General features: G+C 36.4%; 1 protein-coding gene across 2 annotated transcripts in view; it reads right to left on the bottom strand.

Annotated features, from left to right (window-relative positions):
• CSMD1 (CUB and Sushi multiple domains 1) overlaps positions 1 to 25,020 on the bottom strand; it is a 1,065,169-nt gene that overhangs the window by 715,277 nt on the left and 324,872 nt on the right. For both annotated transcript variants that reach the window (XM_038133051.1, XM_038133050.1), the window contains exon 3: positions 20,495 to 20,607. In XM_038133051.1, the coding sequence (XP_037988979.1) occupies positions 20,495 to 20,607 (113 nt within the window). The remainder of the gene's footprint in view (positions 1 to 20,494; positions 20,608 to 25,020) is intronic.

Below are 25,020 nucleotides of genomic sequence, written 5' to 3' on the forward strand. Positions count from 1 at the left end.
CATTACAAGCTTTTAAACTGTTTCCTAGGGTAACACTTTCTAGCTGGTCTCTCCTGAAATGTGTAGTACATATGCAAAGATTCTGACTATATAAAAGTAAAAAAAGTTTATCTCTGCTTTTCTGACTGCCATCCTGTTTGTTCAGAGAGTTTACTTTCCTTTAGATCATTTCCCTTGTTTATGCTTATACCATTATGTCCTGGTCTTACAGCTCCTTTAATGCAATTTGCGATGAAATGGTACCTGTTTCTTCCTCAGGCTCCTTTCAAAAGTGTTGAATAGTTCTCAATCCAGAGCAGAGATATTTTTGGATCTCACTCAGCCCATCACTTCATTTGGTGGCAAATCACTTTGCTGATTTAAAAACTGTAGTCTGTCTGCCACTCACCTAACAGTATTTTTATGTAGCTCCTGGTCTCCTGGTGCTCAGTATCTACAACAACTCATCCAACAGACTGCAATCTACTTATTCTGAAAAAGTAGAACAGAGATACGACACATCTCAAAATGGAACACTGCCTGAAAATTAGGCATGATCTTTGCATTTCAAGGATGGTCCTCCACTGGAAGAAGCGTTCTGCTATTCCTTAGTGGTTTGATGCTGCTGTGGAAGCTCCTGCAGAAAGAAGGGAAGATCACCATCTGCTTCATTAGTTTCTGGATTGTTCAGTTGTAAGAGGAAACCTAGGAGAAGTCCACTTATGTGTCAGAATGAGAACTGAACATCAACAGTTACACAAAGAGCTTCTTTGTATCATTGAAATCATAAAGGCCTCTAAGGCTTTCCATAGTTTGTTCTCAATTTTTAACTTCAGGGAAAGAAATTGTACAACTATGTGAAATATTTTGATTGGGTCCTCACAGAAGATTAGATTATTCTAATTTCAGTCTGCGTAGCCTCTCAGTAAAAGTGGAGTTGCCATCAATGCCAGACTAAGTTTAAATTCACAAAGAGGTATAACAACCAACCTACCTAATTACAAGTTAAAATTTTTAACTCCTGCCATTCAAAACACACTTAAAAAAAAAAGTTTGGATGATTAATTAAGTAATTTGCAGGCACACTTTGATTTATGATTATATGAATATACATGAAAAACTGAAGAACAATAGGTGAAAAAACAGAGTTTTATCAAAACTCAGTCTTTTTGCAACAAGAACATAGCTCAAAATATCAGATATAATTTCTTTATTAGTGCCACAATGCATGTGTGTTTTATACCTGCATCCTGGCTTTCTACTTTTTGTGTGCAAAAGAAGCAACAGAAGGCAGGCATAAATTTCCATCTATTTTGGTGTTATTTCCTAAGTTCCCTAAATATAAAGAGTAATATATTATTCACTGTAAGATGTCTCAGTATAAATGCAAGTATCAAACAGGTATCATAGTATAATGTATCAGATGTTATAACAACCAAATTTAATTATATGATACAGTACTTTAAAAGATTTTCAGTTCAATGTTTCATCTAGGGGTTGAACACCCAACCAGTGATCATAAAACTGTGCTGAGTTACACATTTTTAATAATTTAGGTCTGTGTTTATAATCTGAAGGGCATAATTTATCCATTTAAACACTCATTTTAACTAATGACCCATGCAATTGCTTACAGCAAGCATCTTTACCTCCCTGTTTGTCTTTTCAATATCTCTGACAACAGAAGTAACCAGGAGAAGGAATGTGAATGTTAAGATTAAAGTAATTTCTTCACTATAGGTAGACACTTCATATTAGATGTGGTTCAAGCCTAAAGATATCTAAAACAAACTGTCGTAGGCCTATAAAACAATACAGCTTTATAGAATTTTGTACAAAATTGAAATAACAATTCATTTTAATTCAGTTTATGTAAGAATTCTAGGTATACAGAAATGTGTCCTGACAGGTAACTATTACTTATTAGGCACCTTGAAAGAAAAATGTTTGATTGAGCTCTGATTATTAACAGTAATTTTTTTCTTAGATATTAAGACATCAAGATGAAGTCAGCTGAGGTCATCAGGAACAAATAAGTCAAAACTAAAAAATGTTTTAGGAAATGGAGGCTTTACATATATTAGCAAAAACAAAACAGAAGGGCTGAACGTGGGTTGGGGAGAAGCCTGTAATCATTTAGGAGCAACGTCCACTAGATTTTTCCAGCCAACATTCAGAAGGCTATGGTGTGCCATTTAGAATTCAGTAGCAAAAAAAAAAATAAAAAATAAGGCTTCTACATGTCTCAATTCCTTACAGGTCTAAGATTCAATTGAATACCCCCATACACAACATACAAGTAAGGTTCTTATTCTTCTGAGATACTTTTTAATAAAGTATTTCAAAATCCCTGTGAGAGTCAAGCTAATCGCACTTTTATAGCTAGAAAGAAGCTGATGACAGAGTTAAGTGATCAATCCAGAATTTAGCCACTGATTGGCCACTCACCTATTGATTCACAGCTACTCTCTGAAGAAACAAAACACCAGAATTAAAATTTTACAGTAGAACATTTTCAGAAACTAAGTCTAAGGAGAAAAGTTGAGGTGAATTTCTTAAACAGAAAGTAGTAAGACCAGACTACATTTGGACTACCTTGATGTGATGCTATAGTTTCAGGTATTCATTTCTAGTATATACCATCTGCATATACACATTTATTTTGAAGTCTGTGCAAGGATATGGAGATAGCAAAGAGTGACTGCCTGTTAATATAACAGAAGTTGTTTCAGGTAAGTCACATGTCAGCCTAACTCAACCATAGTAAGTAATCTCATAATCCCTACCAATATTCTATAAATTACATTAATCTCACATGCAGCTACTGCTTGACTTTTCAGGGGGAAACAAACAAACAAACAATCCCACACAAAAAAAACCAAAAACAAAAACCACCCAACAAACCAAACAAAAAAAACACACAAAACACCATTTGATCAAAGCAATCAAGAGTTCTGACAATACAAGCTGTCCTCTTCTTGCCTCCTGTCCAGTACAAGACAGACTTGTTTTGAATTAACCAGTGAGGGAACCTCTCTGCCTCACTATCTTATTAATACATAAGTTTTGCTTCTATAGCCACAAAATCACTTCTGGCAATATACAATGCAGGTTGGGAAAAGCATATTGGGAACTGCCAGTGCAAGGGAAGCCGTGTTGCGTCAGTGTGCACACCGCCTGCTTCGTGTTCTCCAGAGGGGAAAGGCTGCACAGGAAGAACCTGAGCTCAGCCACAGAGATGATACATAGTTTGCAACCACAGGTGGAGATCTTACTCTCTCCAATTATTTGTACTTTTTGTTCACCCACATTTTGTCTTTTCAGTGCATCTATGGAGTGGGAGTTCTGCCGCAGACATTTTTTCCCTCTTTAACCTAAAGTTCTGTAGTATAAGCAACTAAGACTTCATTGAAACGAGTACCTCATGGCATCTGTCACATGAAAATTGAAGTGAATTATGCTTCGTTTGGATACAGCTGTGATATCAGAGGGATGAGGACTTAAGTATTAGAGCTGCCTCTCTGTCACAAAAAAAACCCAACAAATATACATGACATTAATCAAAAGGTAATGGGGAGAAATGGGCTCCAACCTTTTTTTTTTTTTTTTTTTTTATGTAGCATATCCTGACAGGTCCATACAGATTCCCATTACCATGTGTGTCAATGTAGCGTAAATCTCAGTTAAGCAGTCTAGAAATTGTCTAGACTTTAAGAAGTTCTCTAAGTTTTGATAAAGAAAATTGCTCTTGCAATGTTTAATTAGCTTTAAATATTTCCAATTTCATGCCTCCAATATATGTCCCTAAACCAGTTAGAATTTCAAAGAAAACTATTTCCCAACATATGCCAAACAAGAAAAAAATCTAAATTAAGTTTTCACATTTATTATATTCTAATGTTCTTTTTCTCTTCCCTTAAAAAATTCTTCAGTTCTATCAGTTCATCAGAAGGAGACTAATTTGATATTAATGAGCTGCAATTTAGGGTACCATAGCTTTTTAGCCTATCTTTTGTCACTTTACACAGTATTAAATGTGGTTTAATAGTTTTGCCTTTACTACCTGTTCTGTTAATGTCATAGGGTTCGTTTTACAATTCATAATATATTTTAAATCCCTGAGGTGTTTTAAAAATCCATTTAATATTCACGCAAATACTTCACATAAGTATACACCAGGTAAACTTAACACTGGCCTTATTCATGGTTTCTTTTAGCTTGTACAGGCAGACCTGCTAATTTTAATGTTTTGTTTTAATGATCACAGGTTCAGATCCAGGACCATTCATTCCTATGATCTAAACTCAAACACCTGGACCTCCAAGGATTTATGCTTTTTTTTTGCCACTTACAGTCTCATCAACTCACTTTTTACATTTTGCTTTCAATTTTGTATCACAAGTAATTGAACCTTGTTAACAGTTTCGTTGAGTCTTGACACTTAAAACCCCAATGATACAGAGCTTAATTAACTTGTTTGGGGCATCAATTTTAACTTTTTTTTTAAGTCTACATTTTTGGCATTGTACTTCCATTAAACTAAAATTTACCTATCATGGCACAAAAATACAGAAGCACCAAAACACAAAATAGGACACTAATTTTGGCCCATCATTCTCATAGCTACCCTTAGAATATACCACATGGATTTACAAATAAAGAATTGTGGTTTTTTTCCATTGTACCGATATAGGCTGGTCCACTGACTAAAAGAAGTTACTACTACTGTTCTTGAATATTCCCACAATGTCAACTTTGATCTGAAAAAACCACTTAGACAACTAGACAAGTTACTGACATAAGCAGTGTCTGAGAACAGTCATTTTTGATGTAAGAGAGCTCAACAGTTTAAAATATACTAAAAAAAAAATCTGTCTTGAAAATGACAGTAATATGAGAGCTGTCTGAACTAATTTTTTTTCTGTGATGTTACTCCATTAATTTCACAATTTTTGATTTGCACCATATTAAACTGTAGGAAAGTTATACCAATGGACTGTCTTTGTCTTAGAAAACTTTGTTAACTGCTAATCACTAATGGTTGTGAGATCTCAAATTCTGTGTGACATCTGATACTTGAAGTCATGACCATTAATTATTTTAACAAGACTGTAATCGTAAACTTCCTTTAAAATTGCCCACAAAAAAACTAGTGATTTCCTAAATCTGTTAATACAGCATTACTTTGACATGGGTTTGTAGGTACAACAATTTTATTACGTGCAAACTCTAATGGATCTGCACTTGATAATAGTAGGAGTGGAGGGAAAAACAAACACGTATTTGCCTTGTTTCTGCCTGTCCAGTATCATATGGGTAGCAAAATAAAATAAACAATAAATAAATAAATCAATAAATAAACCCACAAAGTTTACGGCAATACTTCTACCAATACCTCCTCTCATATTTCACTAGTTGTTAGCAAAGCCTGTATTCAGGTTGTATTCTGTATTTATTCCTTGGAGTTTAGTAAATTGCTGGGTAGGTTTTATTGCTTCTTTTGTGAGTTCGCTTGGTGCTTCTTTTGGTTTCTGTTTGGTCTGGATTTTTTTTAAAAATGCCACTACCACTTTTGTTTTTCTGAGTGAAAAGTTTGCAATGACCAGGATTTAGGGATTTAGAGGTTCAGTGTGCAAGAAGAGTCAGTTCCCCTGCTACCTAAAAAACCAAATCAAAACAATAATTAGAAAATAGAAAAAAATACAATAGAAAAGCAAGCAAAAAACCCTGACAAAAAGCTCCAACCAGTACATTTTTTCCTGTATTTATCATTTACACCAGTATTCTAGGACAAAAAATTTAAAACCTCAGAAACCTGTGTATAAATAAATAAATTCTGAATTGATCATGAGTTTCATGAGCAACAGCTTGAAATTGCTAAGCCTACAAGTATATTTTCCCTTTTCTTCCCACTTACGCTCCCTTATCTCTCACACAGACCATAGCCCACACAACCCAAACAGAAAGTCAAATTCCTATAATGTAGAGCTTATCTTTAAAGAAAAAGATTTATGTTTTTCGTCGGTTATTATCTAAGTCTAAAAAAAAACCAAAAGAAGATTTGAGAGCAGCTAAATCCCTAAAATGGCTTTGAAGTGCTGAGTATGACCTAAGCACTGAAAAAAAATCTCTGCTCTAGCCCTTTAAAAGGTGATTATGACATTTAATTTTGCAAATCATATAACAGAGAATAATATTTTTACTTTTGTTTTAGTCTCAATTTTCTTTTAAAAGCTACATTTTAAACATGAAGAAAACCCACAACTGACAAGCATGCAGTGAGCAAAGAGAAGTAATCTTTAGAATTTGCAATTGTCATAGAATTCTGGTGAGGCTCCCAGAAAAATAATTATCTGCAAACAGACTGAACTCCACACATACTTGACTTCTCACATTCAGGGTAGGGGGGTTCTTCTTTCATTTAAAGATTTCTTTTGCTAAATAAGCTATTTTGCATGCAGACTTCATCATGATTAAAGACAGGAATGAATGAGAAAAAAACAACCAACCAAATAAAAAATACACATCACAACTACACAATGCTGGAAAAGCTTTTTCTTTGTCCAGGTAAAGATTGATCAAACGAGCAGCACTGAAATATGTTCCACTTTCTTTTACTGAATCACTGTTTCCATTTGCTTTACGGAAGAGCTGACTTGACAGCATTGAAGATAACTGCAATATCCTACAGCCATCCAATCACTCACTGCTTAACTCATTTTTTTCCCCAAAGTGCACCTTCTCAGTACCTTATTACAATAAACATTTTAAATACAAATATGCAGAATAGGATTTTAAGGCTCAAGGAATCTATTAAAAAAAAAAAAAAACCAAAAAACAACAGAAAACAGAAAACAAAAACCAAACCAAAACAACAAAAAAAATTCCCAAAAAACCCAAAACCAAAAAAGCCTCACAGCTTCTTTGTTATAGTCATGCTGTATTGGAAGATAAAAAAACAGGTAGGCACAAATCTAATTTTCAGTCAGTTTAGGAGACTTCTTCACTTGTAAGTAAAGGTACCCACAGCCACCCAAGAAATTCAGAGGATGATTGTGCAAGTTTTCCTCTGCTGCCACCAGGAAGATGTATATGCAGTGTACATTAAATTGGCTACATCTTTTAAGAAGTCAGCAAAATTTCACACATTTTGCAGCAGAGATACCAGTTTTCTCACAAGTTTCAGCTTCCAAAACCAGTTTTCCATCTCAAAACAGAAATGAGAGCACCTGACCCACTCTGTTACTTCTCTCCAGTCTCTAAAATGAAAGATTTCCAAAGAACCAAAGAAATCAAATATATAGAATAATTAAAAAATTTCTAATAAGACAACATTCCAAACTATGTTTCAAGTAAGAGGGATTTCCATTGAGATGTAACATACATTTCTATTAAAGGTCCTTTCAGTTCAAATGCTGACTTTCTGTAAAGCTGGGTACATGGTCTAAATCTTAGATTATAAAGCAGACACAAATCCTCAGAAGAATATAGGCAAGGAACCTCAGAATGGAAGGACAGGATCAAGAAAGCAAAGGAAGGCACAGGTGAAGCTGAATCTGGCAAGGGATGTGAACAATATGAACAGCTTCTGCAGGTGTGTTAGCCAGAAAAAGAAGACAAAAGAAACTGTACTCCCTCAATAAATCAAGAACCACACAATAATCATTTAGGTTGGAAATGTCCTCTAAGATCATGGAATCCAACCCTTAAGTGATCCACTTGTAAACTAGACCATGGCACTAAGTACCATACCCAGTCATTTCCTGAACACCTCCAGAGTGACTCCAGCATCACCCTGGGTAGTCTATTCTAGTGTTTAACTACCCTTTCCCTGAAAAAATTCCTCCTGAGGACATGGAGGAGGCTGAGCTACTTGATGACATTTTTTGTCTCTGTTTTCACTCGTAAGTGCTCTTCCCTCATCTTTCAAGTCCCTGAACCTCAAAGCAATACTTTGACCTCTGGAAGATGTTTGATACAGTCCCCCCAAACTTCCATGCTTCTAATTTGGAAAGATGTGGATTTGACAGATGGACCAGTCAATGGAGAAGAACTTGGGCAGATAGCTGTATCCAAAGATGGTGGTCAACAGCTCACTGTCCAAATAGAGATGAATCACAAGAGATGCCCCTCATGGGTCATATCAGGACTGATACTGTTCAATACTTTTATTAAGGACACATGTGATCGAGTGCAGCCTCAGCAGGTGTGCAGCTGAGTTTTGTAGTTGATATGCTTGACAGAAGGGGTGTCACCCAGAAGGATGTTGTCTGGGTTGACAAATACGCACATGGAAACTTCATGAAATTCAGTCAGGCCAAGTACAAGATCTTGGCAACTAGGTCACAGGGCACTTGATGATATCAGGGCATGCTAAAAAATGAATGGATTGAGAACAGCCCTGTGAAGAGGGATCCAGGAATAGTCGTGAATAAGATGCCTGGATGCCTGTAAGTACACATTGCCTAGATGTGAGCAGGCAATGTGTACTTACAGGCCAGAAGGCCACACATATCCTGAGCTACATCAAAAGCAGTGTGACCAGCAGGGTGAGGCAGGGTACTATCCCCTTCTACTCTGCTCTTGTAAGACCCAAACCAGAATGCAGCATCCAGGTCTGGAGGCCCCATCTCAAGAATGTCACAGATCTCTTAAAACAGGTCCAGGGGCAGGCCATGAAACACCTTTCCTGTTAAGAAAGGCTGAGAGAGTTTGATTGTTTACCACAGAGAAGGTTCTAGGGAGATCCCACTGGGGCTTTTCAATAGCTAAAATTATAAGAATGACGGAGAGAAACTCTTTAACAAGGTCTGAAGTGTTAGGGAGAGTGACAAGGTTTTAAAGCATTTTGTAGATTTAGATTAGACATAAGAACATCTTTTACAAGATCATGGTGAAACACTAGAACAGGTTGCTCAGGGAAGTTATGGCTGTCCCATTGTTGCAGGCATTCAAGGTCAGGTTTGACTGGGCTTTGAGCAATCTGATCTAGAAAAAGATGACCCTGCTCATTGCAGGCAGTTGGAACTAAATGGTCTTTAAGGTTCTTTCCAAACCAAACTATTCTATTATTAAAATGCTCAACTTATAGACAGCTAAGGTAGTTCTTCAAATTGCAAAGTCAAAGAAGGCAAACGGACACTTCTGCTTTGATTATTTCTCTGCTGTTAACACAGGCCTCTAATGTTAATTGGCTTTTGAAATATTTAATGATTACAATAGTTTATGTGTAGCTCTGTATCCAGCTATGTCAAATTTAGGGAGCTAGTCAGGCAAGGGTCACCCAAGCTGCTGGGTACTACATGGACCAGGCAAGGATTTCACAGTCAACAGTTCTCTGGAGACTTCTAATGGAAACTTTGATTAAAACAGGCAATTTTGAAAACCAAAGCTGTAGCAGGAGAAGTAACTGTTTTATGCATGCCATGATTTATGACTGTGAAGCCCTCTAATCCAGTACTGCCATCCTAAGTAACAGACCATAAGCTTTTAAAGGGCTTGCAAGGCCTCAGGACCAATTCTTGCTACAGTCAGGTTCACCCTGCATGAAATTCTCAAACTTGCCTGCAGCTTTGCCTTACTTCATTTAGCTGCAATAGCAATTTCTCTAATTGACTAGCTATCTAAGGATAATTTGGTTTCCTTTTTTTTTTTTCCCTCCCTTTTTTTCTGATGGTACAACCAGAGTTTTAAATGAATAGGTCTAGCAAACAGTCTGTGCAGAATGAAGTATTTTGCAACTGGCACAATGACATGGTTCAGAGAAATACAAGTCTGCTTTGCATCTTTGAGAAGCAGAGATAAAGGATACAGTCCAGGGAAATATAGGTACAGAAACAATAAGAGATGAGACAAAGACTTGGCTTTAGAGAGCCCACAGTTATGAACAACTCTCTCATAGTCAATCACAGAAATGCAGACCCAGACAAAACTGGGTTTAGGAGTAACAAAAAACCAAAAGAGTAGTAGCCAACATGCATGGAATACCCTATTAAATAAGTATGGATGAGACATGGAATTGCAGACCATGGAAGAAAGAGAAAACTTATAAGATTTTTTTAAGTAAGAGTAACCTCAAGTGCATCCTAAACTGATGAATAAGAAAACATCGACTAGTGGATCCAGATGACCCCAGGAAGGATAAGTATTACACTAGGAAAAAGTTTGTGCAACAATTACTACCCTCTTTTTCTTTTTTCCTTTCATCTGGACTAATAATGAGTAGACTGATTACTCTAATAATTTTGGATTTCCTTAGATACACACAGAAAGAACACTGACTCTTTCCCCATTAATAAGATTTTTGTGTATCCAAAACTGCTGCTTAAACCTTTTTATGACTTCAGGTTTACAATCCACTGACACAACACAGATGTGCCTTGTGTTGTTAAGCAACTGTAAGAAAGGCACAGATCTAATACAGTCAAGGAGATTGTGTGACCTTCCAAGCCTCCATACCCCTTTTCAAGTCAATCCTCTAAGTCAGCTTCAAAGAATCTTAAGGCAAGATTCCTCTAAAGTATTCCATACATAAATAATTCTATAAATGTTTGAGGAAGTCTTCTACTATACAAGATAGAAGATTTTAAAGTTTTAAAGGGTAAAAATACAAAATAGAGAGTTAACAAGTACTCTAAATGGTTTTGCAGACTTATTTATAGAAATACATATACCTAATGAATTTAATGAGATTACTTGGGTGAATAAATGGTATTTAGATATTCAATACACAAAGTAGTCCAATAGATAGTACAAAACCATGGAGGTGGGGAACATGTGATAGATTTGAACAAATCTCAAAAGTTTCAGTTTAAAATGCAGTGTGTACTATGTATACTACAAGCAATCTAGTCCTTTTCTTCACAATCAATAAGTTAGTGACTTACCAGATATTTTCTTCATTACTAAACAAGATCAGCACCTTAGTAAAACTTTAGATATGCCTGTTTTGATGAGTTTATTTTGTTGCAAACTTCTATCTATGCTATTATCCAAACTGCAAAAGGAGAACTTGAAAAGTTATGCAAATGAAACCTTCAATATATGGGAAGGATATGAAAAACAAAGTAATTCAAAGTGCAATTATTAATGGTTTAGTTATACAAGAGAAGATGAAAAGCAAGGTATGTGACTGCATTTATATGTTAACTATCCATCTAACACAGCAAATTATACAACCTTTAATTAATCAGGATAACAGCTGCTGGCTACAGTAACATAGCAAATCCAACTTCCTATTTTCTATCCTAATAACCCACAAAGGTTTATTCCAGAAATACTGATTCAACCCAGCATCACACTACACCTTCTGCCAGTTTAAAAGAATAAAAATATGGAAACAAGGATTCCAGATAAGATAGAGATTTTTCAATTTTCTTTTATTTTTGCAACAAAAGACATAAAATCCCTAAGTCATCTTTGCCATTGGAGGCAGATTCATAACAAATACAAAGTAGTTATCAACAGTAGCTCTTAGTAAGCTGCAAAAGACTTTTCTATAAAGGCAAAAATATAGTTTTCATAATAAAAAGTGATACTACTTTAAGTTAAGGAAAATAGATAACAAAAAAAAAATATATAAGCAATATAAAGACTACAGCAAACCAGAACTGGTATGGCTGGAAATGTATTTTTACTATCTGAGAGTTGAAAAGCCCATTACAACTTCCCCTACTTTGCACCAGCCAAAGGAAAAAAAATAACTTGCTTTACAAACAAGGCTACAAATGATTCAAGTCATAGTCAGGTTCACTAAAATCTAGGTAAGTGACAGCTGTATTTAATCTGGGACCATCTGAAGGTAAGCTACCACTACCGAGTATAGGCAGTAACAATGAAATTCAGATTTAATTTTTCAACCAAATAGATAAATTCTTCAAAAATCTCCTGTGAGTAGTTTGGCAATATGCACAAGATGCTGGCAGTATTTTGAGTTCCACATTGGTAAAAAGGAAAAGGCTAAACCCAGAGTTGAAAGTTGAAGCAAAATGGAGTTTGAACAGAAAACAGGTTTCTTCTTTAACTACTGGCATGCTGATATTTGGCACATCAGTTGCTGTTTGCAATAAATACAGAGTGAGTAGGGAAGGACACAGGCTGCTTAGCTAAAGTTCTATCTACAGCAAATCTGCAGGGCTATGAACAAAAAGTTATTCCACCAAATCCCATTTGGCTGTAACAAACAAAAATGCCAACTCTGTTAAATCGCATTGCATGGCTTGTTTCAGAAAAGCACTTGGACAAGAGAAAAATTCCTTAAATTTTTATTCTCATATAGATGAATTTAAAAAAATCCATCACAATTTTAAAATTATGGAAGTTTTTTATCTTGTTTGCTTATCAAATTATTTCAGCTTCAAGAGAACATATTTCAGCTTAAAAAATTAAAGTCCAGATAGAAGGATTAGGGCATTTTGAACAGGAGAGGCAAAGCTAGTCTCTTTCTATTCAGTAGGAGTCGAGTTTGCTTATTTTGGGGTCTTTTTTGTTTGTTTGGTGTTCTTTGTTTAAGCTACCTACAACACTGATCTATGGGATTTTTAGATCACACTGCACATTTGTCTGGGTTCCAGCTATGACAGAATTAAATTTCTTCATAGAAGATAGAATGGGGTTTTGAAATTGTGATGAAAACAGTTTTTATAACACAGGGAGGTTTCAGAAATTGCTGAGCAGAGATTGCACAGTGTCAAGGCTTTTCTGTCCTGTCAGCGTCTAGGCTGGAAGTGCACAAGATGTTGGGAGGGAACACAGCTGGGAGAGCTGACCCCAGCTGACCAAAGGATTACTCCATACCATTTGGTGTCATGTTCGGCAATCAAACGGGCAGGGTTGGAGTCTGGCTAGGGCTGTCATTGCTCAGGGATGTTTGGAGAGATGGCATTTGTCTTCCTCGGTAACCACTGACATAATGAAACTCGGCTTGTTTGGAGATGTCTGAACACCTGCCTGCTAATAGGAAGCAATGAATCAAATCCTTACTTTGTTTAGCTTTCACACACAGCTTTTGCTTTAACTATTAAATTGTCTTTATCGCAACCCACACATTTTTTCACTTTTACCCTTCCAATTGTCTCCTGCATTTCACTGTGGGACTGGTGAGCCAGTGGCTGCGTGGTGCTCAGCTGCCCCCTGGGGCTAAGTCACAACAATAATCTTAATAGTCACTCAGATGAGGCAATGACTGCACTTAGATAATTGCGACATTTCAAAAAACTCTTGAAGTGTTTTTCACAAGTTAATATTAGTCATACGAACACACATCAATGAAGACAGACAAGAAAGAACATGAAACGGGATATTAATATCAGCACAGTTGGGATGATGATCTCTCAGGATGTAGCAGCAGCATGAAACCACTGTAGTAAATTCTTTAGGCTACACAGAAAGAGAAGCAATCCTGTTACTACACTGACTTTCCACTTCCGTTTTCCATTCTAGAAGGCGCTGTTCTGGTTTAGGATCGGCACCTCATAGTAGCAGAGGACTGACACCTTAATACTTCTCTCTAGCAAGCCCACTTTTACCAAAACATTTTCCTTTTTGGTTTGTGATCTCAAATAGTAGCAGAAATAAGAATTGTGGAGAGAGGCCACTAAATCACTACAAGGTACGAACCACCAACTGGGTGTTTGTTACTGATTTACATACCAAAGACAAAAATCACAGTAGCTCTTACATGGATCAATAAGTCACCAGAAGGTACAAAATAATCCCTTCCAGAATCAGAGGCAGCTGAAAAGACAGTTCCAAGAACTTATCTTAAAACATGTAATTACTTTTGCAAGGGCTACCAGCCACAGGAAGGATGCCTTTCCGTCATTAAGGATCAAGCTGGAAAGATTGAGCCTGTGTAAAAGCTGAAAAGTAGAACAGAGCTGACATATCTTACAAATTGACTAACATAATGGTCATAACATAACATAAAAGTCATTGTTCCTTTAGATACAAAATTCACAGGTTGATAATGAGAACTACAACATTTAATTTAATTTTTTAAACAATTCAAGTAGGGTCTATTTTGTCACAATTTTAAGTACAGTGTATTTTTTTCTAGGAAAGAATTTCCTAGAACCTCGTATTGGGAAAATTCTGCCCTTCGACATTTTAAGGAAATAACATTCCAGATTTCTTACTCCTGGTCCTTTCAATATTGCTGAAATTCAACATTTAAGTGAAAGGAATTTCACTTCTTTACCCCTCTCATACACTTCAGAACACAAGCAGAATATTTTACTTATCTCTCCTCATAAACACAGTATTTCATTTTCCAGAAGCTTTCTGAATTTAGGTAGAATTAAAAATATTTTATTTATTTGATATTGTTAAAAAATATTTCATATCTAAATCATTGATATTCTAGATTAGGTAGCAGATGTCTTACAGAAGGGGTTCACAGCCTTGCTAGACCTCTTCTGCCTTGAGATTTTGCTGTTACTAATTGGTGTGATACAAGAAATATCAGGGTTTTTTTTAAAAATGTATTATGATTTCTTTCCTGTATTTCATCATTAACAGTCATTCATATGATATCATTGCAAAAAAGATATTATTTTAAAGAAAAGTTGCTAAAGAAAGAAAAAAAACCCCATACATTTTACTTTGTAAGGACTGCAGTTGACAAAGGAAATCTATATCCAAATTCATTCTCAGAAAACAATCACTTCCACTCTAGACAGGTACAAGTACAAATTTCAGCCTTAAAAAGGTCCTTTTTCAATCTCTGCTTTCACTATTTAAAGTTTTTGGTTTAGTTCATTGTGTGCATATACCAACACATATTGATAAAAGGTTCAACAAACATCTCAGTTTGAAAAGAACCAACTACCAAATAGCAAGAATTATTTAACTAAAAATAGAAATATATCAGCCTATTTAAAGGTCTTATGGCAAATTACACTAACAGAAAAACTGTCAATATTATATTTACAACAGCAGCAGCTTTTACTACAGCATTAATATTAGTTAAGTTTTCTGGCAAAAGAAAAGCTAAGAAAAAGGCAGTTTGAGCGTTAACATTTAAAAATATTAAACTCGTGGAATTTACACTGCTTCTTTCTCCAAAAACCACAGCAGAATAGAAAATATTTACAGGTTTGGGATTGACAAACTGAATCCTTCCCAAAACCCACACAAGAGAATATAGAACAAACTGCTTAACTCTCGATTTCATCGTTAGATACTCATTAGAATCTTTTGGAGCTTTTCTGAACTGGATGTACTAATTCTCTGATGTTCACAAGTCATTCACAGTTTCACATCACCGGAACAATCAAAATTGTTCCAATGATTGAACCTGCTAATGGAAGGGTTCCCTGCCCATGGTGGTGGTGGGGTTTTGAGATAGATGATTTTTACAATTTCTTCCAATCTTCTGTGATTCTATGAAAATTAAATATTGTCTAATAGATAAAAGAGCACCCATGACTAAACCACAGAGATTAACTGGCAATGGTTGAAGATCCAGGAGACTACTCATCTCACACTGAATAGCAGGAATCATTATGCATACAAGTTGCATAAAGTCGGTATTTTCTTGCCAATTTAGCTTCCTACTGAGAACTTGAAATATTTGCCTCAGATTATTCATTGGATTATTCATCCATTCCCAGAAAGTAACTACTCTCATCATTGTATCAGAGTTTGTTGAGAGAACCAAAAAGCCATTAACCAGACTCATGGATAACAAGCAGCAAGCAGTTCAAGCACTGAACAAATGACAAGCAAAATTTTACTCTTAAAATTGAGTGCAGAAAAGGTATTCTGGTACTTGATGGAGGGAAACAAGCAAAATGCAAAAAAACATTAGCTTGAGTCCAGAAGTCCGTTATTACACTGGGGTCCATGTTAACTGGAAAAAGTCACAGTGTTGGGAAAATTACCTTGGCAAACTCACAGAATCATGCTAAATTGGTAGGGGAAATTTTTCAATTTTTTTTGTTTATTTTATATAGCCAAAAGTATCAAACCTTTAAAACAAAACAAAACAAAACAAAACAAAAATAACAACAAAAATCAAACCAAACAAAAAAAAACCCCAAACACAAACCAAAAACCAACCAAAACAAAACAATCCCCTACCACGTAACAGATACTCAAGAAGAACAAGAACTTGCAAGAGGTGAAAACATCAGAAAATTTCTTCAAAGGCTATACACCATGGAAGCGCATCACTGCTTTCTGCTGTTGATGTCAAAAGGGATTTAAAAAGAAGCTTTGGGAAAGTGCATAAGGAAGGATGAGGTGACTGATGGTATAAATGTTAATGCTGGGTGTGAGCAGAAAGCTTTGAGAAATCAAAGAACAAAAGAAAAAAGGAAATATAGCCTGTGGGCAAGTATAACAGAAGGACTTTCTTCCAGCTTTCTTTTCTGGCAAGGAACAGCTGCTTCTGCAGAACAGAGGTCAAGGAAAGGTATAAACAAACACCAAGTCCAGTACATCTGGCAGGTTGTTTAAACACTATTGACCAATTCTACACTACAAAATATGGTTAGAAACAACAAAAACAACCGCATGCACCGACACATAAAAAAAACCCCAAAAAACCCAAAAAAACCCCCTCAAACCCCCAAAGAAAACAAAACAAACAAAACAAATAAAAATCCCACTAAACCAAAGAAACAAAACTCAAAACTCAAAAAAAAAATCAACCAAAAAACCCCTTAAAATAAACTGAGCGTTGTTAGCCTTAGAGGGCATCTTAATGTTTAGTAACAGACACTAATGTATCCAAATATAAACTAAACTCCATAATGTTTCATTTTATGTTGATAACTAGGAACACATTATGAAATGAGTTTTGTACTTTTGCTACTTTTTTCCACTTGGCAGCTGGATTCTCTGAATGGCAGGCCATGGTACTTCAATAGAAGAAAGACCATCAAATTATAAATATGCATAGCAGTTCAGATACTGCTGTATTTTAAAGAGCATTTGTCTCTATTTCCAAATATAAGCAAGTTTTCTGTATGGGAGGAATACTTCTGACTTTCCAAAGAAAACTACTACAATGATACAGCAATGATGACTTTTTAATTCTGTAGGCAGCCCTCCCTCAAAGAACCTTTTTAAAAAATGGCTTGTTAACTTCATTCTAGAAAAGTAGGAATAAAACTGATTTTACCAGGGAATTAAGTAAAATTGCACAAGTCCAAGTACTTTGTTTTCTCCTTCTGCAGTCCCTGCAAAGCCTGAACCTATTTCCTATGATTCCACAGCAATTATAAAAAAAACCCCACATATTACAGAAACTATCCCTCAATTCTCCAATTCTATTGCTAAAAAAATTACGCTTATGTATTAAACAGCGATTGTAATGGTCAATAAATCATTTAATGGTTTAAGCTGACTGATGCCATAAACTGAACTTACTACTTCAGAAGTTCATAGTTCTTTTTACTGATATAATCAGATGTTTGAATATTCCACAGATAATTTTATTTCTAGAAAATAGAACAGTTCAAGTTTACACAAGTACCAGAACTTAGAGAGCAGATGTGATCACTGAGAAAAATGAAAATATTATTAGTTAAATATCTCAGAAACACACATAAAATCTGGTGAAAGAATGATCCCGTAAAGAAACCTACATTTCAGCCTAAGAGTTCAGTAACTGTCCAACTTCATCAGTGTCGTTAAACTCCCAGGTCTTCTGCCACAAGGATCTGATTTAGTTAATTTCAATATCCACATGCTATATGGTTGACACCAGGCTAAGTCATGTAAATATCAGCAATATTCAAAGGCTTACAGTGCCATAATGTGGTTTCACTAGCTTCATTCTTATTTCTACATTTTAAAAACACAAAATATCCAGTTATGTTATTGCTGCACAGGAGCTGAGGTCATAAATGAAGAATATACTACGTAAAAGGCACAGGTCAGAATCTTAGTCCAGGGATAAGTATGTAATGTTCTCTCTCTGCTAGGGATACCAAGTATGGGTGTATCTTCAGAGGTCATTCAATCACCACTGAATTGGTTCACTTGCCTTGTTTCCTGGTTTAGTGCCCTACTGAGTTTTTCAAACTCTGCATCCTGAACCCATAATATCCCAAACTCTCAGCTGGCAGCAGCATTCAGTAGCACATCAATGCTCCCCTTGCTTCCAACTGAACAGTAATTACCTTACTCAAGAGAAGAATGAAAGAGGTGGCCAAAACCAGGGACAGGCATATAGTTTAGGAAAGCAAACTAGCCAGGAATTGGTAGCTAGCAGAGTGATTATAAAAAATTCTACTGACTGGTTATATCTGGTCTGTATTCCCCTGTCCTAGAGGAACTGAACACCTGTCTTAAAATCATATATGACACAGAAGCCAGAAGCTGTCACTATTAAAAACTGTCTGGGGAACAGTTATGGAAGTTCTTAAACTATGGGGCAAATCAGCTGGCCGTTGCAGCAGAAATCACTCCAGGCCTTCACAAAAAAACACCTGACCCTTCACTGCTACAATTCCTTCTAGAACCATCAGTACCCACTGCCTGTCTCTAGACTGAAATGCTGTCATTTGAGTGACATTCACCACTTTTTCCACAGCTGAATGTCACATTTTGACATCAATTTAAAGTTCATTAACAATGCCAGGTGTACAGCCCTAAATCTGAAAGGGGGCAGTGTTGTTTAACCAGAAAGTGGTACTGTCTGTCACTGTTAATTACAGCTCTTCCTGCTGGGGTTTTTACAAGAAAGTAGGCCAGCAGGAAGTGTCATTATATTACAGCCTGTAGCTCCATGCATGTGTTCCTAAGTTGACAGTCAAGAGATGTCCTTTAGCCCTTTTCACTGTGCTCTTCAATACAAAAAACAAACTGCTCAGATTGCATAAAAGGATGAAATATGCTATCGCATGCATCTCATAGGAGAGAATAATAGAGGTATGAAGAAAGCAGCTTCCTATTGAGGCAACAAAAACAGCTCCTGGTGTGTTCATGATTTCTGATGCTCCTTTTCAACTTACCTAGTAAAGCTCATAAAGGCTATGGCAAGGAATCTTAGTCTTCTCACAGCCCCCATATTAGTTAAAAAATAAGAGACTGGTTACTGACTTACCAGGTGCTAAGGCTTTGAGGGACAAAGGAAGGGGGAATAGCTATCAAGGAGAGACATACTGTGAGCTACCCACCCAAAGAGAAAAAGCTCGAAACAAAGAAGTTTGAGCTACTCATGACACCTCCTTCGCCCCTGTCTTTCACACCTATGTAATCCCCTCAATATGCATACTGAATTCAAGAAAAGACTTTAAAGAACACTATAATTTCAAAATATTAATGAGATATGAAAGAAAGATATATCTCAATAGGGAGTAGATTTTTTCAAGAAAGGAAGGTAAAGTTTCAACAGTACTAGAAAAACATGATCAAAGCTCACCAAGCACCTGAAGGTACCTGTGGTCTCTAAGGTACTGTGACTTTCTCTAAAGTGGTGACCAATGTAATGGATTTACACACTAGCAAATTCTCTTTCTAGTAAAGAGCTACCATCAAACCATACTACTTTCTACATTCAGTTCCACATCAACTGCATCATAAAAACATTTCAGGCGCTTAACTGATTGTAGGCAAATTTTGCACAATAAACACTCTCAGTCAAGAATTAGATCTATGAAACCATAGAAAAATTACTCAGAGTTTGAAAAGTAATCTGAAAATGAACCTTCTACAACTTTAAGTATTAGAACCCCTGAATTTCCATGAATAAATACATAAAAAAGCAGTAAAAAAATCCAAACGCACACAGAACCCCAAAACAACCAAAGCAACACCACACACTCAGTCTGAAAACAATCCTGAATTACACCCAAAACACCCTTATAATCCAACAAGCAAGCAACTTAATATCAGTGTACCTGTTAACTTTCCCCAATAATGGCAACAGTTCTCATAAAATCATTTCTTTAATACTTTGAGCTGTACAAAAGGCACCATTCCAGTTTAATAAGTATAATTCTTGGTAGACACAAGAAATGCTTGGCCTTATTTCTAACAAGAACTGAGTCTTCACTGCAGTCTAACACCTTCCACAGAGTAAGTTTCAACTGCTTTTTTGTTTGTTTTTAATTTTATATATACATCTTTTTGTTGTCATCTTTTTAATTTTCCACCATGAGAAGATTAGTGATTCATTTTCAAGACCATTTAGGATCCATATCTCCTCTCATTTTTATCACTACACCCCTTAAGTTAGACATTGCCTAAAGATGCTTCCAAAAAAATAATTTAGGAAATAATAAGAAAACTATTTAAATGAATCCATCTCTGAATCCAGCTTTGGAGACCTAACAAATTTTGTTTAAAAAAATCCCATCAGAAATTGCAGTATGAGTTTAAATTAAATTTAAAATTCAAAGCTATGTCTATGATAAAGTAGCATTTTAAATATGGTACAAAATAAGCCCTACAGTTAATGCAATACCAGCCGATTACTCAAATCCCAAACAAAATTGAAACATCACATTTCAACAAGAAAAATATCTATTAAGTACAGTGAACACCCAGTAAGAGGAGTTCTTACCTTCATAGATAGCTTTGAAGCCTTGGGCACTAACAGCAAAATCTGTGGTGAAACAGAGGGTGAGGATAGATCCTGTGCTCACAATAGATGATGGAAGCTGAAATCCAGATAACCTGCACAATAAAAAGGCACAAATTACTTTCACTTTTTATAATAAAGCCCATCAGTAGATGTAATGAACATTGTGACAAACATAATGTTTTTACATCTGAATTGCAGACACATTATGGGCTGATGTATCTCTAAACTGTCACTGCAAAATTTCAAACATGTTCTTGACTTGAAAACTCTCCTATGTTAACACATACATGTGCTCTCCAGAATGCAATGAAAGAAAGACCTGTTCGTTTGTACCTACTGAAGACCTTTTTTTTTTTTTTTTTTTTTTTTTTTTCTGGTCTTAGGAGTCATTTTAAGATGAAAACAGGTAAATTTAGGACGCCTAAAAGTAGATACTCGGGTCTTGACTCACTCAGAGATATTTCCTACAATTTGACGTAGCTTAGACGATCCTGTCTATCCACCAGGTGCTGCTCAAGAAAAACATGGATGTCATATGTGTCATATGCTCAGTGTGAGAAACATTAACTGACTAGAAAAAAAAACAAACCAGAAACAAACCACATTTCCATTTAAGAGCTTCAGAAAAAAATTACCTTACATTTCCCCTCTTACTAGTAGTCTTACCTTTACATAGAAAATGGAATTTTGGACAAGCTGTAATTACATTGCAATATTGATTACAAGACAATTTCCCAAAATCTAGATATTTTTGAGGGTAAAATTGATTGAAGAAAAATGGTTAGATCTTTTATTGAAACATCACTAAACAGAATTTGTTAGACCTGGCTGATACTAGTGAGATTTTTTTATTGATTAATTTCTCAAAAGTAAGATATAAGATACCATTACTGTCTCAAAAAAAAAAAAAAACCAACTATACTGGTGGCTTAGCTGATCACTAGTGAATTTCTGTATCGTGCAATAGGGAAATACAGATACGTGATTGAGTATGTATAGGATAACCCTGCCAGAAAACCAGCTTTTGTTCAAATTTCACCCTGAAAGAGCTTCTTAGGTATTGAAACAGATCATTAAAAAATCCAAACAAACAAACACAAAAAAAAAATACCAAAAGAAGGCCTTTTTTTAGGATCTAGGTGGTTAAGACAATCCATGTCTTTAAAAAAAGAAAAAACAAAAACAAACAAACAAACAAACTAACAAATCCCCAAAAAATCCTGTCCTTGAAATTTATGGTACAATTAAGTTACAGTTCATTAATTGGCATCCAGAACTACAGAAGAGAAATAACTGTAAGCAATATACTAATAGAGCAGTGTCACTGAACTAGATGTTCTTTGCAAAATTAGTTTTATTAAAGACCTCTCTCATATATAAAAACACATAAGAGGAACTCCATGCTTCAATTGTGCCAGTCAGGTGGCTCCCCATCTCTTGCCAATTTTGAGCTTTGGAAAACAAATAGAGGAGTCAGAGATCAAAGCAAGAGTTTTAAATACAGATAAAGGCATACAGTCAAGGCAACCTAAGTCAGCAAAAAGCTTTCTGCAATTTCTTCCCTTCATTTTAAACAACATTTTTTCCCATATGGTAATTAGCTGTTTGCTCTAATCTTTTTACCTTCTGTGTACTTGTCAACATAATATTCCTATTCTTTTCCACCTCATTTACTCCAATTCCAGAAATAACCACGTTGATTTTCCTCTCAGTCTTCAAACTGCAGAACTACCATAAGGCTTGCCACATCTTATGTTCATGCTTTTGTATGTTCTCTCACCTTCACTAGACATTGCAGTTTTTAGGGTAATGTGCCTCTTGTTCTATTTAATAAATTAGAGTGGTTATCTCTTCTGCCCTACATCTGGAGTGTACTTTCTGACAGTTCATATTTTACTTAGGTATGTATTCTCTGATCTTACTTATACGTCTCGCTCTTTGAGAAGTGATTCAAAGAGTTCTTGTTTTAAGGGATGGGCTTTGGAGTTTTTTTTGGATAGCACTACAAGTATTTCCTGCATCTAACATTTCTTTCTAAATAACTGGAAACTAGCATGCATTGTAGGGGAAGAAAGGAAAATCAGCTTGAGTCACGAGCAGCTAGCCTCAACATTTCACACTGCCTGGGAGAACTAAAAAAAGACCCCACAATAAAAAGACCAAAACAAAAAAAGTTGTATCAGTGCAGAATTTCAAAGCTTTTGCTTCCTCATTCCTGTTTTTTCCACTTGGTCTAGATTTGGTTCATATAAATGAACTTACCTCAGCCATGAGGCCTTGGTATGATTTCTACACCAACCTACTTTGATTCTGTTATAAGTGGAACCCCTACAATATGAATTCTTAGGAGCCAAATATATTTTTTTCTACAGCGTCCTCCTTGAAATACCAGAAGATCATTCTTTAGGCTGACATTGCAATTCACATTAAAGGAAGACAAATACATTCTTTTATAGCCTAAGTCAGTGAACTGAAAGGTTTTGCAGACTTACAGGTGTGAGAGACTGGAATGTTAATGGTTAATGACTTAAAAATTCTTGCCATTTGTGGAGGCAGCAGGTTTGCACACCCACCCACCCAAGGGGGACAAGGAGTTATATGTGTACTGGGTTTTGAGCCAGGTAAGGGAGAAGGCAGATAAGAAGCAGACCCTGCAGAGGCAGAGCAGTGCTCTTTACTGCTAGTCTTCCTGTTTCACAACTGGCTCAGTTCTAAAACTGCCCCCCATCTACCTTCTCTGAGGAAGTAATGGGAAATTTACATTCAGAGGGGATGTTCAAACGTGGGTCTAAAGGTATTTGCCCCTTCAGATGGGGCAAAACTGGCCCAACCATGCTGATATGAAAGCCAATGTCTTGGAAGGTGTTGTAAACTCATGACTCCAGAAGCATGCGCAGACTCAGTTCTGGGGGCTTCCACCAGAGAAACTGTGAAAGACCAGCAGTGCTGCTAATGTGTAAAATGCCTATCCCCAGGGGTGGTACCTGGCTTTCCACCTAAAGCTGAAGCTGAGTTAACCTACTGAGCTCATGCTTCATGGGCTTCTCCCACCTGCAACAGACCAAGATGGCAACCATGACTCTGACAAGACACAGACAGGATCCATGGGCAGTGGTATCTTTCTACTCTAATCCTCTCCCTCACTCTTTCTTTTCTGTATACATTTTTCTAAAGTGTTTATTTAATGCTTTTACATTGCTATGTTACTAAATATAATAACAACCAAAAGGGCTACACACCTGCTTTCCTTTGCAACGCAATTGTCCTAAAATAAACCCTACACACATAAACACCAGTCATTCAGTTCTGCTTAACTTTAACCTCCCCCAAGGTTTCTATTAATAAGAAACTGGGTTACCCTCATCTTCTGGGGTGGGTTGTAACTATAGGAAAAGGCAGATATGTAAGGAAACTTCAAGTATGTCAACTTGAAATGTATTTTATCAAGATCTCTAAATTGCACTAATCCAAAAAACATTTACAGAAAAGTCTTTAATAGAAAAATTCATCAGATTACCCAGGTGCTTTTATGTCTTGCCTGCCTGGCCACCCCTAGCCAGCTGTGCTGCAGGTGAAAGAGCAGGGGTGGCAGTGGTGGCAGCTTCCCCTTCCCAGCACCCTGCATGAAGAGAGGTGTTAAATAGTGCCAGCACCACTGTGGCCACTGCTGCCCACACAATGGTGGTGGGGACACCTGGCCAGCAGTGGAAGTATGACAAGTTATTCCCTGATGCAGAACTTAGACAACATGGACTTCTCGACTCTGCAAGATTTTGCAAAAATCTTTAAATTAGTGGAACTTATTAGCAATGGTACCTACAAGCAGCAGTTTTTCTTCTGGTCAGAGAAGAGGAGGAAGTGAAGACATGTGAAAGAAAACAACATGGCGACACCAAAGTCAGTGGGAAAAAAGGAGGGGGAGAAGCTGTTTCAAGCACTGGAGCCGAAATTCTTCTGCAAGCCATAGTGAGGACTACGGTAAAACAAACTGCTCCCATGTAATGCATGAAGTCCCCAGGGAACGCAGAAATCCACTTGCACCCTTTAGGAAAAGTGCTCATGCCAGAGGAGGTGGATGTCAGAGAAAGCTGTCGTCTAGTGGGAGACCTGAATAGGGAGAGAGCCCTTGCTTCCAAAGGAGAGCAGCTATCCTTAAAAGACTGCACCCTGTGGATGAGTGACCTGTGCCAGAACAGTTTTGGGATGAATGTTTGCCCATGGGAGGGACCCCAAAGCTTAACAGAAAACCATGGCATAACAGAAAAAAAGACTTCTCTCCTTGGGTGAGCAGAAGATCTTGACTGACAAACTGACCAAAACCTTCTCATCCTGTCTCCCTGTGCTGTCAATGTGCTGGGAAGAAGGGAGGGGCTGGGGGGTAAAAAAGGTTTTAAAGGCTTATTTTACTTCTCATTATCCTCCTCTCTGCTAATAATAAATTTACTTTGTACCTTTAAATTTAAACCTTCCTCTGCCCTTAAGAGTGTTTTTTTCACCCAATCCTT

Source organism: Motacilla alba, chromosome 3, assembly GCF_015832195.1.
Source record: "Motacilla alba alba isolate MOTALB_02 chromosome 3, Motacilla_alba_V1.0_pri, whole genome shotgun sequence".
NCBI classification, from domain to species: Eukaryota; Metazoa; Chordata; class Aves; order Passeriformes; family Motacillidae; genus Motacilla; species Motacilla alba.